At 35.7% G+C, this 16,665-nt stretch overlaps 1 protein-coding gene across 2 annotated transcripts in view; it reads right to left on the reverse strand.

Annotated features, from left to right (window-relative positions):
- LOC148944361 (chitooligosaccharidolytic beta-N-acetylglucosaminidase-like) overlaps window positions 1-16,665 on the reverse strand; it is a 178,632-nt gene that overhangs the window by 135,326 nt on the left and 26,641 nt on the right. For both annotated transcript variants that reach the window (XM_089100337.1, XM_089100338.1), the window contains exon 2: window positions 6,350-6,505. In XM_089100337.1, the coding sequence (XP_088956463.1) occupies window positions 6,350-6,411 (62 nt within the window). In that variant the 5' untranslated portion in view covers window positions 6,412-6,505. The remainder of the gene's footprint in view (window positions 1-6,349; window positions 6,506-16,665) is intronic.

The following is a 16,665-nucleotide window of genomic DNA, read 5'->3' on the forward strand; positions in this document are numbered from 1 at the left end:
GAACTATCAATTTCCAATCGAATGAGCTCCATTTGAAGTTTCTACGACGACCACTTCCATATGAAGTGCCCAGCTCTAAAGAAAAAAAATAATAAATAGTACGTTGTGCCAACATCGTTCTTATATGCCCTCAGGGCATAACTTAAAACCCTTGCCCCGAGGGTTGTTGGGGATTGTCCTCCTCAAAAACATATTTTCTATCTGGAAATCAACTACACTGAACAAAATGGCTATCTCAAAATTTTGATTGGATGTGTTTGGAGCCACCACAAACATTGGATTGGAGGGCACTAGCCACCCAAATTTCTAATCGAATGAGCCCTTTTCGAAGTTTACCCGACAACTCCTTTGACACGAAGTGCCTGTCGAAGAAAGAAGAAAAAAAAAACACATTGTGGCCACATCGTTCTTTACTTAGGCAGCGCTATCGCACTGGCTATGATCCCCTATTGGAAGACCGAGATACTTCATACAAACAGATAACTGAACACTCTGATTTCCACTGATGAACAGTCTGATTCTGATGATATCTCTCCTTTTTAAACGAGGCGATAGAATGGACCTTCAAAACTGGAGGCCTATATCGGTTTCAAACAGTGACTACAGAATAACATCCAAATTTTTAACTAAGAGAATGGAGAAGGTGATGCCTGGAATCCTGGGAGGATATCAGTTTGGTGGTATTCGAGGAAAGAAGACCCAGCATATTCTCAACGCACTGCATGACTTGTTGGTGCGCAGAGACGACGAAATGGCAAAAAAATAAGGCGTTTTCTGTAATGGCTTTCCTACTGTGTATGGATGTTGTCAAAGCGTATGACTCGGTTATAAGATCAATATTGTAGACACTGATGAAGGAAAAGTTTGGATTTGATCAACGGTTTGTGAAGTGGTATGAAAATTTATATAAGAACCCGATGGCGGTTGTGAATATAAATGGTTACACTAGTGGAAGGCTAAAGCTTGAAAAGGCAGTGCGACAAGGGGATACGAGTACCCCTTATTTATTGGAACTTTATATAGATCCACTTTTTCAGTATGTTGAACGGCGGATACAGGGGATTGCCATTACGACGAATATCTCTTTGAAATCACTGGCTTTTGTACACGATGGGGCCTTCCTCCCTGGGAGTGTGGCTGATTTGATGGAAGTGGTGAGAGGACTAATGTGGTATGAGGAGCATCTCTTGGTAAAAATAGACAGAAAAAAGAGCCAGTTACTAAACATAGGTGAGTGCGCACGGTTAGATGATATCGTCTGGGTCGAGGAGGCTCAGTCAGTGAAAGCATTGGGTGCACTTTTTGAAAGAACGGTGAATGTGGAAAATTTATGGGAAGAGCGTGTGCAAAAGATTGAGGGGTTGCTGGTAGCCCATCAAAGAACAAAATTCGTGTCAATGTTTGAGATAGTAGTGTATGTAAACACGTATGCTCTCCCACTGCTATTTTATCTGGCAACGGCTTTTAATCTTAAAGAAAAGTATGCTAAAAAGGTAGAAAGGAGTATTTGGCGTTTTGTTTGGAGGGGAACACTGGAAAACCGAAGTATGAAAATGTTGTATGTGCTCCGAGAAGAGGGGGGTCTTGGTGTTATAAATTTCCGAAAGTTGTGTAAGTCTCTGAGAATTAGATACGACCGTGAGATGATCTGTAGCAAATGGATTGAAGGTGAAATAATAAGAGGATTGGCCTTACCAGTGATAAATACTGAGGAGGATGAACTAGCAAAACAAAAAATGATCAGGGATGTGCCAGAGAAACTCCACGAAGTAATATGGGGTATTCGAGAAATGAAAAATCAAGGCTTGCTGAGTGATCAGGTGAAAAATGCAGAAAGGAAAAAGAATGTGGATGGATATTTAGAGAAAACGGAAGAAGAAGAAGTGGTCTTTCACGTGAAAACAAAACAACGATTTGTGAATTTTAAGCTGCCGTTTGAGAAACTGCATAGTGTACCGTATAGTCAGTTTATAAAGGAATTTATGTTTCTGTTTATTCATGAGATACTGCCGCTTCAAGATTGAGTGAGTCGTTTTACCCAAGATGAAAGTACAAAGTGCAAGCTTGCGACGAAAAAGTGATAAATGGCCTGGAACATCAATTTTTAAATTGTAAATATAAGGAAGGAACTGTGGATAAGGGTCTTAGTGCCTTAATAGATCGTGGAGTAATTTAGAATACGGAGCAAAATAAGCTAATGTTGATTAAACTGAATATAGAAATCCCTGGAAATGAGAGGAGAGAGATAGCTGTGGTGTCGATTGTGATGAAACAATGTGAATATGTATGGAAAAGAAGGAAGAAGAGAAAAGGGATTGAGTTAAGAAGGTTTGGTTATGATTACAAAAGAATCATAGCGCGTTTAAGTGAAACTGAAAGGTGGAAAGAACGAGTGGATATTGAGTGGATAGAGTTGTTGGTTGAAGAGTTTATTGGAAACATGTAGGTTATGCGTGAGGAGATATTTTGTGAGTGTGTGTTTCAGTGTAAGTAGAAACGGGTAAACAGCGTTGCAAGTTTTACAATTTTGTTTTTGTTTTGTTTTTGGAGTTAAAAAGTAGCCGAAGTATAGTTAGGAGGGAAAAATGAAAAGATAAAGTTGAAGAGTGGTATCATTATAACTTTCTTTGACGTCTTTGTAATTTGTAAATATGAAGGTTATACTGATATATAATTTAGTTTATTTGTTTTACTAAGATTAATTTAATTAGTTTATTTTGAATTTCTTTATTATTATTATTATTATTTGCTTTTAAAGGAGACACGTAGGGTCACCATCCGGAAGAATTTAGAGGTATGGTAAGAAATAGCCACCGTATAAAGGGCTTCCTGTTGGGAGAGGACGCCCTTTTCTGCGGGACTGGCAAATTTTAGTTTTTTCTTGGAAGGTTTTTGGTAGTATAAGGTGTTTTGAAGTGTGTCCAGTTCGGCGGCTACAATTAATAAAAAAGGGAGTAGGTGACGTCTAAAGTTAAAATTAGATGTATCTTGAATTTAAAATTTTTCGTCAATGAGAGCAGAGGAGGTGGGATTTTTTTTTTTATTTATATATATATATATAAAAAAAAAAAATAAAAAAAAAAAAAAAACTCTGATTTCCTAACTGTACGCATCCAACATCACCAACAGATTTGCCAAAAGTAAGGACCTCGCTCTTCGATGCATTAAAATTGAGACCAATTTAGGCATATTCCCTACTAAGCACAGAAAAATTCTCCTCAACAGTCGATACAGTTCTACTTAAATTCAGGATGTCGTCAGCGTAATGGAGTAAGGAAAGGTCCAAATCTTTAAAAACAAAACTAATTCTAGCCTCTTTCTGGAGTGCAACCACACTATTATTATACAATGGTGGCGAAGTTACACCACCCTGGTGGATTCCTTTCCAAACTCGAATTACGGCTTTACGCATAACATAACGATGATGAGTAGGTACTTTCACGACACCACATAATGTCGCATACAGATTTTTTAATACCGCAAAGCTGAACGATTGAGACTTCGCTGCTGCGCACTATTAGCAAATGAGAATGCACACTAGAATCGAAAGCCCGAGAGACATCAAGAGCCGAAAGGACGAGATAGCCGCCGCTATTTTCTATATCCATCAAAACGTTGGCAAGTGTATAATGCACGTGTTACCGACTACAGCCTTCCTTAAATCCAAACTAGTTGTCCGGAGTTGAACAAGTCTTATTTATGTCCTTTATGTCCTTAATCAATAGTAACTCCATCAATTTACACAGAACAGAAAAAACTGTTATAGGCTTATAGGAACAACATTGCCGGATATCTTTATCCTTTTTCGGAACAGGAGTAAATGTACTGACACAAAAAGAATTGGGGACAATACCAAAATTCAAAAGGATTTGGTAAAAAAAAATGTTGATGCTGAAGCAGCTTATCACTTGCATTTAATAAATGAAAACCAAATAATTGATCATAACCACCCGAGAGCTTTTTTTGAAGGTGAATGATAGCACTATAAATATCAGAGGCCGTAACAACAAAACCAAAGTCTGGTTCAGTATCAACTAGACTATCCACTGGCAGTGATTCATAGCGGGTTTCTAACATTAGATCAGGTGGAGAAATTTCGCTGGTGAAACAGTTGATCCAGTCACTTTCACCTGGAAGCTCTGCAGCGACACCTATTGCCTTTTTCCGCCAATGAATCTCCAAATTTCATTTGGGTTAGCTGCAAGACACTAACTCCTACAGTCAATAACCTCAGCTTTGTGATTGGCAAGACACCTAGCAAAACAACGTTTTGTATATAACCGTATGTCATTAACGGAACCAGATTTCAGCCGGTAATTAATCATTCCTTATTTGGTGCCAAAACTTTGAAGATTTGCAACTTTGCTGTAAAGCCGGATTTATCTACCAGCCAGGTAATTCTGAAGCCGAACCAACTTTACGTACAGGAACAGCACAGTGCTCAGCACAACGCATTGCATGGATGATTTCACTACAGTAAATGTTGATTGGAATTTTTTTTTCTCCGGCTCGATGAAGTCTGAGGATTGTTGCAGCAGTTGGAAAGGTATCTTAGTTTTGTCAGGTGTGGCATCAAGCTCTGCTTTATATACAACAGCGTTTATTTTCTTCCAGTCAGATTTGAATTCCCACTTCCGTTTCTTTTCATCTTTTTTAAAGAGAAAATTATCAAAGACAAAAGAGTTGGAGATTGGTAAATGATCCGATACCGATATGCTAAAGTTAACATGGCTTGAGCCATTCGCAGTCACGCCGTTCGAGCAGAGCATGAAATCAAGCGAACTTGTCGCTCCGGAGTTATGGATATACGTATACGAACGGTCATTTGGGACAACAAACAGATTGGACAGAGCATACAGAAGTATTTGAGATCTTGAGTGATCGGGCACGGAGAGGTCCCAGTTAACATACCCGGCGAGGATAACACAATGAGATGTATAGGCACACTGCTGCAAAGATTTAGCAAGCTTTATTGTTGCACTGGAGAACTTTTCTTCGGAAGCCAAGTTCTTGTAATCAGTTGGTGAGCAGCAACAATATACTATCAGATTATCAGCTTTTTCCGCGGAGGGGATATTTTCTGCGGGTGTATTTTCCACGGGGGGGGGGGGTGTTCCGCGCGGCATATTTTCCAGGGGGATATTTTCAAGAGAGGGGTACTTTCGGGGGGAGGGGGTAAACGCCGGCCACTAATGTAGACATGGTATTTTGAAAATCTGGATGCCTCTATCCTATTTGTAAACCTTGATTAACCTTTTGGTTAATCAAGAGAAAAATGGAGATAACTTTCTATCTGTTGTCACAACCTACTTTAATAGCATATTCCCAGGGTTTCACAGATATGCGATTTTGTAAATCTGGATGCACATAGTATCTTTTGATTTAGGCCAGCGTCCCCCCCAAGTCTAAGTTCAACTTCAACTTACCCCGTTCTTCTTTTAGCATTTCCTGTAGGTTTCACCTTAATACTTAAGTGGTTCCTGTGATATTGCAGATAGGTTGTTTTTGCAACATGGCACGACATAGTGCATTTTGATTTCTCTTGCTGTTGCTGCGTGCATAAATAATAAGCCCGATTGAAAGTTGTAGAGCTAAAATGTATTTTTTCTCATAATTCTCTCAAGATTGGAGATAAAATTGTTTAGCTCCATCCCCTCCCACAATATTAAATTCAATTTTTTACCCTACCTTTATCCCTTTGTTTTTTCAACAGTTCTTGAGATGTTCAAGTCCCCCCGACAATATCTTCATAGACAATATCGAGTATATCTTATATCGACAATACCTCAATATCAATTTTTTAAGAACGGCCACTGAAACACAGGGGCCTTTTAATTAGAATAGGAAGCTTTTTTAAAACTGCTAAAAGCTTTAGCATAAAGAACAAGGGAGCAACCTTTCATAAAAGGAATAGTTTCTGTTCATTTTGAGCTTCAGTGTTGCTCCTTACTTTCAGTCAAAGAAACTTGTTTCTTATTTAATTTTGAAAAAAATGAACGTCTCAATGTTTTGTCTTTCGGGGTACCAAGATGGCGAAGGGTGGGATATTCATTACCCTCCAATTACTTTCGATTTTTGAGAAGGGCACTAGTTTCTACAGCTAATTCTTCCGTACCAGGTGGCCTGGTAAAAAATTAAAATAAATAGTACACGAAAGCCATTCCGCTTGTTACTTAGACAATACTACTGCGTTGTCTATACGTTCTAAAAAAATCTTATTGGAAATATTCATCATCTTGGGAAAAAAATTCCCAAGCTATGGCCTATTTCCCCTCCCTTCTACCCTATGGCTAAACTTGGAGAGGGATTTTACACACTTTTGTATTGGAATTCCAGACAACCGACTTACCTGAAGAAATTTTTTGCATCTGTAACAAGCAAGCAGCATAAGAAAGTAATCAGGATCTTCATTACCTCTCCTCTTATAGTCGTGCTCCTCTATTAACCTTCGATCAGGTATTTCTGTCGGGCGGCGTCTTTTGAAAGTTTTTTGTGCTTCGTTGAACTGAATAAAAGATAAGTATTTAAGCACAAGAATTCAACCAGTAATATTTGTTCTTGTATGTGGCACTGCGTAGCACTATTGAACGATTTATTACTTTTACATATTTTTCTTTCAATTATATAATTATCGTTGTGGCAATTATAAGCATATTGAGCAATGCTCGATCTTCCGAGAATTTTTTGTATGTATAAACTTTAGTTACATTTGAAAAAAAAATTTGTTTTTAAATTTGCATTCCCCCAAATGTTACCTTGGTGGTGGGGGGGGGGGGTGAAACATAGAAATTAATTATACGATTATTATTTTCGCAATTTTCCAAGTTCTTAGAGAAAATATTCCCATGGAGATGTTCCCCCTGGACACCACAGAGGGAGTGGACTTTTAACAATGTAATTAGATAGGAAAATAAGAAATATTACCATTTGAATCTCGGTAAAAACAAAGCTCTTTGTGATCCCTCCCCCACAGGAGATTTTCTGGCATCGCTCATAATACCCATCCCTACATTTCCACTTTTGTAAATCCCCTTCCCAAATATTCCCACGAATAATCCCCTCCCGAAAATGTTCGAAGATTTACCAATAACAGATGGTATATGTAATCAATAGGCAAATTGCATAGCTTACAGTCCATTCCCCAGTGGCCGTGGGGGGGGGGAAGTCATCTCTTGAAGCATAGTTATTGAACCTTTCAACAATGCTGAAGAAATTGGCTATGTCTAGATTTTCATCAGATGTCTTTGGGAAAAAAGGGCATGGAAGGGGGCTAAGCTACCCTCCAATCTTTTAGGTTTAAGTTACATAAGGATATTAGAAATCTCGGACCGTTGGCTCCATACGATCAGTCCTAGGAAAAAAACAACAAAACAAAGAAACAAAAACACATCCAATAGGAACTTGAAACTTCTCCGGTGTTTTGAATCTAATAGTTTGATTTACATTACGATGCCTTGACTTCTTAGGGAAGTTTTTCCCTTTTTTAGGAAAATTTTTCAGGCTCGTAGCCTCATATGAATAACATTTAACTTGAACTTTTTTTTAAATATTTGTAATTACTAGGAAAAGCCAAACCTTTGGTGTAGTAATTGTTATCAAAACTCTTTTCATAGAGTTTTGGTTAGTCCCCGACGCCGCGCCGGCGGATCGACCGAACGCCGCCGACGAGACGCCCGGTCGAACGCCGCCGAAGGGTGGTAACGCCGCCGGTACGCCGCAGGCGCGCCTCCGCGGGTACAGGTGGTGGCATTTGGTCGACTTTACATTATTTGTGCGGCAATTCTTTATTGCGTCAACCGCCAAGTTGGAGCTTTTCCTTCTCGTGTGGCATTGTATCTCGATTTTCTTGATTAGAAATCAATCTAGGCTTGAACTATCCCCGAATTTTTGGGAATTTCCCCCAAAATCTATACGTCACCTCGAAAAAATAATTTGGTTCCCCGAATCCCCGAAAATCACGCAATCACGGTTCCACCCCTAGCGATTTATTACCAGTGACTTTCCCTGCCAAATATTACTTTGCATACCATAATTCTTCACTACTCTCTTGTTCATTATTTTTGTCTCTTTTGTTACTTTGCATAAAAACCAGACAGATGCAATATGCAATTGCAAATATTGCAATATACACAGTTCTTCATATGTTGACAAAACAAAGTATCGTCTTTATGAAATGAGTTTAAATCATTTCGAATGCAGTTTCCCAATCGCTATTTCTTGCATCATATGTGGTCAAGAATTTTATTTTCAAGTTGAATAGAATTATAGAACGCATTCACTACTATACAGCTGCAGCCTTCAGCTGAATTTTGAAATTGACACCCGACAGATTGTTTCTACAGCTGAATTGTAAGTTGGCAGATTTTTTTTTTTTTGCTGTTTTTAGATAAGATTTTCTTAATGTTTAATTCTCGATTGTTGAACGTTTGATAGGAAATACAATCTTCTTTCTGAAACATTTTTACCCCCTCCCCCTCCAAAAAAAAAGAACCTTCTATTGAGACAAAATTTAGCTTTAGACTAAGCTATGTGCGAGGTTGGAGGATTAAAGATTGAACCGGAAGTTACCCCAAAATATGATTCATGAATAAATTGTAAATTATTGCCTATAGGGGGGAATAGGGGGCTATCATTTTTAAATGATAATACCTCATTTTTTTTTATTGAAAATAGGGATACCAAAAAGATAATTATTTTTTTCATTTAAAGTGGAGACAGAAGAAAATAATATCAAAGTCCCTGGGAAACCATTGAAATATTTTGATAGACCCAGGCCCCCCCATTAGGACTTGTTCATTGTCTTGGGTATTTTGCGATTTCTTATAGGCTACTGTCCTAATTTTGCTTCTGTGTGTGCTCCCTTTTAATTAGATTCTTTGGATCTTTAAAATGCAACGGCAAATCTATGACTCAGTTTTCCAATAATTTGATGTATATCTGAATAATTTCGACATTTTTGTTGTCGTATTTGTACCCCTTAACTCATACCCTCAATTTTTTTTCAAGGAATACTAAACTGTTTAACGTTATTTTGCGTGTTTGTTTGAACCATATAGCAACCTAGTTAATTATTAAGTAAATTATTCTTCTAATGAAAGCTGAGACGGCATTCTATCAAGGGGGTATCCAGAGGGGAGGGGGGTAGGGAGGTATTACAATTAAATGATAATATCTCGAAATTTTTCTTATCGAAATCAGGGATCCTAAAAAGTTTTTTTTTTATTTAAACCAGAGACGGCATCCTATCAAGGTGGTCTCCAGGGGGGGGGTAGTGAGCTATCATATTTAAATGACAATACCTCGTTTTTTTGAAAGTAGGGGTGCCAATAAGTTATTTTTTTTATTTAAAGCAGAGACGGTATACTATCAATATGGTATCCAGAGGGGGGAGGGCATAGGGAGCTATTATATTTAAGTGATAGTACCTTGATTTTTTTTATTGAAAGCAGGGAAGCCAAAAAGTTGAAAAGTTGACAAAAATTAACAAGATTTTCGTGAGTTATACTTGATACAGCACTTGTATAGTTTTATCGTCCAAAGGGAAAGGGACATATGCGTCCAACCCGTTTTTTTTTCTTATTGATGAAACGGGTTTACTTTAAAAACATTCATTCATTAGTACCAGGCAGATTTACACTAAAACGAATTGGTGTGACGAAGGTGATATCTACATCCCCACCTAATGTTGCGCTCGAGTGACAATGGCGCCCTTGGTCCAATGCCCAAGTTACATTAATAGGCCAGGTCATAATAAAAGCTTTCAATGAGGGAGGTTCAAGGAGGAGTCTTTGACAGTCTCATGACCTCAGGGTACTAAAATGTCGCAACGTTCTTACGTATCTACAGTGGTTTCAAAAATTCGATCACCCCACAAATGATTACCAAAAATATGCACAAATATAACAAATGTAAAATTTGGAATATTATAACACTTTTTTCAAACTTTGAAGAATAGCAAAAAAGGCTTAATATCCCTAACTGCGCTTGAAAGCTATTTTAAAAAGAAACTCTTTGGAGATTTCCATGGAACTGACCATAGCAGAAGCTTTGAGCCTTGGTGGAGATCAAAGAGGAGTCTTTGAGTATTTTGACCACAGATGACTTATTGTTGCGACTTTCTTAAATTTGATAAGTTTTGTGAGCATTTGGAAATCAAAGCTTAAACTCAATAACTGACACTAAGTCTCCAAACATTTTGCTTGGATTAAAAAAGACGAACTAGGAACAAAATCTCAACATCTTCCTGGAGCTACTTCAGTCTGCATATTATTTCATTTAATTACATTTAAAATGGATGAGCTTCTCATTTTTTACCTAAGAAAATAGCTGACACTTCATTTCTCTTTATACCGAATAATCCATTAAGTTTTTTTGTTTCATTGTAATTGAAGTGTTCTCATGTGAAGTGTTCATCATGTATTTTTCAAGTTGATAAATTTATTCCTTTGAGATGCTGTTTATAATTTGACTGATATTAGGTATTTGTAAATTTATAATTTGGAATGAATCCCCAAAAGAAAAATGAATACTATCCAAAAGAGCAGCCAAAAGCAATAAAAAAGCAGCAGTTCAGCCTTAGCCTACATGACATATATTAAATAAAGAATCCAAAAAAAACTTTAAAGTGTATTTTTTTAAATTGTTATTAAAAACCACTTTTTAATACAAGAAGGCTTTTTAGGACTCCAAAAGAGCAAAAAAAAAAAACAATCAATATCAAAGTCGCCCATTTCAACTGTTTTAAAGGTGACAAAACAGATGTAGGCAAAGGGCATTATGAAAAAATTAGGCTTCTAAGTTCAAAGTTATATTCAAATTTTTTGCCCAGATAACTGACGAATTTTGTGATACGGTATTTGAAGTTTTGTATGCAGCAATGTTCGATGAAAAAAAATACTAATTTTGATAATTATTTATGTTAAGAATTCACACAGCCATTTCATTTCTACCAGATTTCTACTTCTCTTGATGAATAACGAAGAAGACCAGTTTCCAGCCAGCGACTTGTTAATTTTTGAACTCATGAATAGGCTCGAATCTGTTGTAAATTTAAGCTGTGATTTGAGAAAGACTGTTGAAAACACTAATGTTTGCGGTCAACTTTAAGCGTGCCGGCGGCACGCCACCGATAGCTTACCGGCGGCGTGGCGCGGCGTGCTTTTTTGGCCCCGCCGCCGCCGGTCTTCCCTCATCAGCGCGGCGCCGGGGTCTAGTTTTGGTTACTATTCAGCTGAGTCATTCCTTACTTACAGATCGTTACCACTGACTATTTTATATGTCATGCAAATAAACCAACAAAATTAAAGCATGCTATCTCAGTATGGATGGCTGTTCAATAAACTTGCTTTTCTCTGTGGCAAATATCTTTTAGGAAAAATGAAAGCAAAGAATAGTTGCTATACAATAATACAATCCTGAAAAATAGTAAAAAGTTCTACTTTTAAATAGTTATCATTTATTTGTCTCTGTCGGTCTGTCTGTCTGTCTGTCTGTCTGTCTCTCTCTCTCTCTCTCTCTCTCTCTCTCTCTTTCTCTGTCTATCTCTCTCTCTCTCTCTCTATCTATCTCTCTCTCTCTCTATCTCTCTCTCTCTTTCTCTCTCTCGCTCTCTTTCTCTCTTTCTATTTCTCTATTTCTCTCCCTCCCCCCTCTTTCTCTCTCTTTCTGTCCCTTTTCTGCTCTTTCTCTCTCTTTTTACAAAACTAGCTTAAATAAACTGTCTCATGATATTATCCAACATCTCTAGATTTGGGATTTTTCTGTCAAGCACCACATCTGCTCTCACCTTAGAAGAACTGAAACAGATATTTTGTTTTTTCCTGAAGAGCTAAAAACTACGTTTCAATGCGAATATGACATTCAGAGGTGAAGGAAGAGCGATGGAAAATCAAATAGATGCAACTGAGTGGGATCAGTCAATAAAAAAAATGATTTTCATTTTCTCTCTCTCTCTCTCTTCCTCTCTTCCTTTCTTTTTAGAATAAATTTCTCCATTTTTAGAATATATTAGGCGAAGCACTATCTGAAAGGTTAAAGCTGTCAACCCCCACCGTCAACTGTGGTGAAGCACCCTCTATGTGTACTCCATATGTAGCCACTTAAGGTCCACCTATTGTAGGTAATGCTACATATTTCAATTATTTTTATTTAAAGTTGTCAATTCTGTTTGTTTAAGCTCATACTCTTAATAATAATGTCTGTAACCTTTTCACTGACGGTTGTATTGTTCTTGAATTCCAACCGCTATCATTATTTAATAATTTTCTAAATTGCAATGGTATGATAAATCCTTCTCTTTTTCAAAGAAACCAAGTTTTTTTATTTTTCATCTTAATTACGGAAAGATGAAAAAATCAAGCGGAAATTGCCGCAAAAATGATACTAACATGAACTTCAATATTGATGGGTCGGACCTGATTTCGTTGTTAAAAAGAGTTTCTGCCCTCGACCACTCCACCTGATTATAGATCAGGGGCTCGATGCTTAATCAGGGCCAGAAAAATTTGATAAGCTTTTTAAGTTTTTGAGGGGGTGACAGAAAATAATCCTGCAATTTCTACTCCTCTGTGTAATTTGAGTGTTTTGCCGAAGGACGAGTTGGTTTAGACAAGCCTTGACAAACAAAGTGTATAGGATGGGGATTTCGATTGAATTGACAACCATCTGAGTCCCAATATACTTGAGGCGGTACTTGCTGAGCTAGAAAAATCAAATTTTCTGTTTACTTCACAAGTATTTGGTGACAAGGAGGAGAAGTTTAACCTCAACACCTGCAGCAAATTGGAGCAGGATCTGAAGAATAATCCCCGAAATTATATCAGAGCCAGACTTTATCCTTTTTAGCTCTGACGTAAGCCATTAAAACTTTCACAGACCTTTGTTGGGGGGCCCCTTTAATTATTTTATTGAGGGCTGGATTAGGACAGATCCCGCTAAGTTGATGCACACCAATACAAGCAAATTTTGATCCATTACTGAGTCAAAAAATCAAATTGGGGAGGGGGGAGGGAAAAACACCGTGAAAGTAAGTGTCATTAAAAAAAGTTTTTATTTCGACAAATCAGGTGAAGCATTTTCCAGTGAGTAAGTTTTTCCAGTAAAAACTTGAAATTAAACTGTTCAATCCCAATTTACATTATTTTCAGGGCACTTTTTGGGTTGGATAGATAATTTCTTTAACACACATTGTAATTCACAACTAAAGGGTTCCAAGGGTGTAATGAGTTTTTATACCGCAGTACAATGCTTCAAACATTTCCCTCTAATTGCTACTCACAAGCCGTTGGCAGAATTCACTGTAAAGAAAATACCAGAAAATATCGGAATTAATGGGGATGAGGATTTTCGAATAGTTGGCTTTGAATATATAATGGAAAAACTGTTTGCACACTGGATACTTGCTATCTACTCTATGAAGTATCTTGCAATTCTCACAGGACCACGTTCCAAACGTATTCAACCATATAAGAGATCTATGGAACTTTTTTTTGCATTATTGAGTCAGAGAACCTTGTGTATTATCTGTGGCGGATGGTACTACCCCGGGTGCCATCCTTATTTGGGTGAAAAAAATTGATCTAAAAAGGTTGTTTTTCATCTGTTTTTCATGTTTACTATTAAGTTTGTAATTTTCACGAAGTATTGCGTTCAAAAAAAGCTATCATTAAAGTCGCCTATGGATTTTAACATGGATCATATCAGTAGTCCCGTGAGTTAGCTTTTTCTTTTTAACAAACACCTCTCAGTAACTGATCAATCACATTGCCCAAATAAAAGAAACATTTCAAGGTAAATAAAGTCTGTCTGAGCATTCTATAAAGATATTCGTTTTATTTGTGAGAACTACGTGTTTTATCAAAGTAGTCTCTTTTGTATAGTAAGAAGCAAGCGGAGACTGGACATTTATTTTTATTTCAACATATTTAAACTACACATAAGGTAAGGAGTTTTCTATTTTTGAACATCTTGTTAGTTGTACTGTTTGCTTACTTTTGAGACATAATGAAAATCAGAACTCCTTCTTGAGCCCAAATTGATATTGCAAAAAAACGACCCAGCTTTTGTTGTACAAATTTGAACATCATGGGTATCCAAACTCGACCTTTTTATTATTTTAAATGAATAAATCCAAATCCAAGTTTTTCAATCCCCTTTCCCTCTCAAAAATGGTGAAATCGCCGTCAAGATGTAAGCTCTCTTTTTAAAATTATGAAAAAGTCAAATTATACTGCAATGTACAGGGAAGGGGCATACCTTACCCAAAAATAACAAGATTCTTAAATGTTTATTATAATTTGTTATATTTATCAGAGGCAGCGCTAAAGTTTTGCCTGTAATAAAGGCCATAAGGCTTCAATGTTTTATTAATGTTACAAACATAGATGTCCTATATATAATTTCTCATATGTATTTCCATATATATAAGATAGATTTATTTTCCACATAACAGTACAATAAACACACAACAATCTACAAATCCCCACAAAGGCTCCATGGCCTGTAGGAGGGGGATTATGAAAAAGATCTCATAACATTAAACATTTAAACACTTGAAATGTAAATAATATGCTTCATATATATATATATATATATATATATATATATATATATATATATATATATATATATATATATATATATATATATATATATATATATATATATATATATATATATATATATATATATATATATATATATATATATATATATATATATATATATATATATATATATATATATATATATATATATATATATATATATATATATATATATATATATATATATATAAAAAATATATATATATATATATATATATATATATATATATATATATATATATATATATATATATATATATATATATATATATATATATAATATATATATACACACACACACACACACACACACACACACACACACACACACACACACACACACACACACACACACACACACACACACACACACACACACACACACACACACACACACACACACACACACACACACACACACACACACACACACACACACACACACACACACACACACACACATATATATATATATATATATATATATATATATATATATATATATATATATATATATATATATATATATATATATATATATATATATATATATATATATATATATATATATATATATATATATATATATATATATATATATATATATATATATATATATATATATATATATATATATATATATATATATATATATATATATATATATATATATATATATATATATATATACAAGAACGAGAGTTCATTAAGTAAGCTTTGTCAAACTGAAATAAATCACAACACCTGTAAATATAATAATAATAATAATAATAATAAGAAGAAGAAAATGGATAGCACTATATATATCAAGGAAAATTTAATCATAGGAAACAAATTCTTTTTACAAGTCTTTTGACCAAATGAGTGGCATTCTCGAGCCGAATCAGGAAGGGTGTTCCATGTCAAATGGCACGCAACAAAAGGATTAAAATCGGATCTTATTGTTGGTGTATGCGGAATTTGGATATTTAGATAACTAAGGAGCTTATAATTTAACTGATCAGATACAAAAGAAGACGTAAATCTAAGGGATCTAGGAATATCACCATGCAGCTGAAGAAAAGCGAAAGACACACGGGAAACAATATAAAATTTTTCAATATTAAGTAACGGTTTAGTTACCAATTGCCAAACGAATTACATCCTGGATAAGATTTATAGCTTTATTGCAAGTATTTGAAAGTAATTTCAGAAAAGAAGGTAAAGCAGACATTCATATGACTGGACAATAAGAAACATAAGACTGAATTAAGATATGAAATAGGATTCTTAGAAATGGTCCAGGAAAAATATTTTTTCTAAGAATATCGAAGTTTCTGGATACCTTCATTTTAATCAAATCAATATGGTGTTTAAAAGATAAATTTTCATCTAGAGGATACCTAGGAAACGGACATAGTCATCCTTTGGTCTACTAATAAAGCCTTTGGATATATGAATTCCAGGTAGTTGAAGACAAGCCTGAGATATACGAGAAAAAAACTAAAAAAAAAAACAAAAAAAAACTAGTTTTAGAAACATTTAAGGCAAGAGAGTTATCATCAAACCAAATTGAAACTCTGAACAAATTAAAAAGAGGTCCACTAACTTTGTATGAACCTCATCCTCTGTTCTCCCAGAAGTAATAAGTGTGGTTTCATCGGCAAAAGTAGCAAGAGAATCCGAGGAATGCAAACTAGCAGTCTCGAGCACGCTCGAGACTACTCGGGAAAATACCATGTTGAAGGGAGAGGTTAATAAGTTTTGTGAATGGACAAATAATGGAAGGAAGCACGACCTTAATTGCCAAATTTTTCGAATATCTTTACCGCAATCTGAGAAACAGTTAAAACAATAGTGGGACTCAGCCTTTCGACACATAGAATTATAAATATTCCTGTAGATTTTAAATCGCTGGAAGCAAATAGTTTTCATTGAGGTGCTAGCAGACTTAAACACGCCAGAGATTATTTTTTCTCCTGCAACTCATACGGATACCAGGGGTCATCCAAGGATTTAGAGGAAAGGCCTTTTCAGATTTACGATTAGAAGGTGAAACAGAACAGATATCAAGAACAGCGTC

Source organism: Artemia sp. Qi Xiang Cuo, chromosome 14, assembly GCF_049724085.1.
Source record: "Artemia sp. Qi Xiang Cuo chromosome 14, ASM4972408v1, whole genome shotgun sequence".
NCBI classification, from domain to species: Eukaryota; Metazoa; Arthropoda; class Branchiopoda; order Anostraca; family Artemiidae; genus Artemia; species Artemia sp. Qi Xiang Cuo.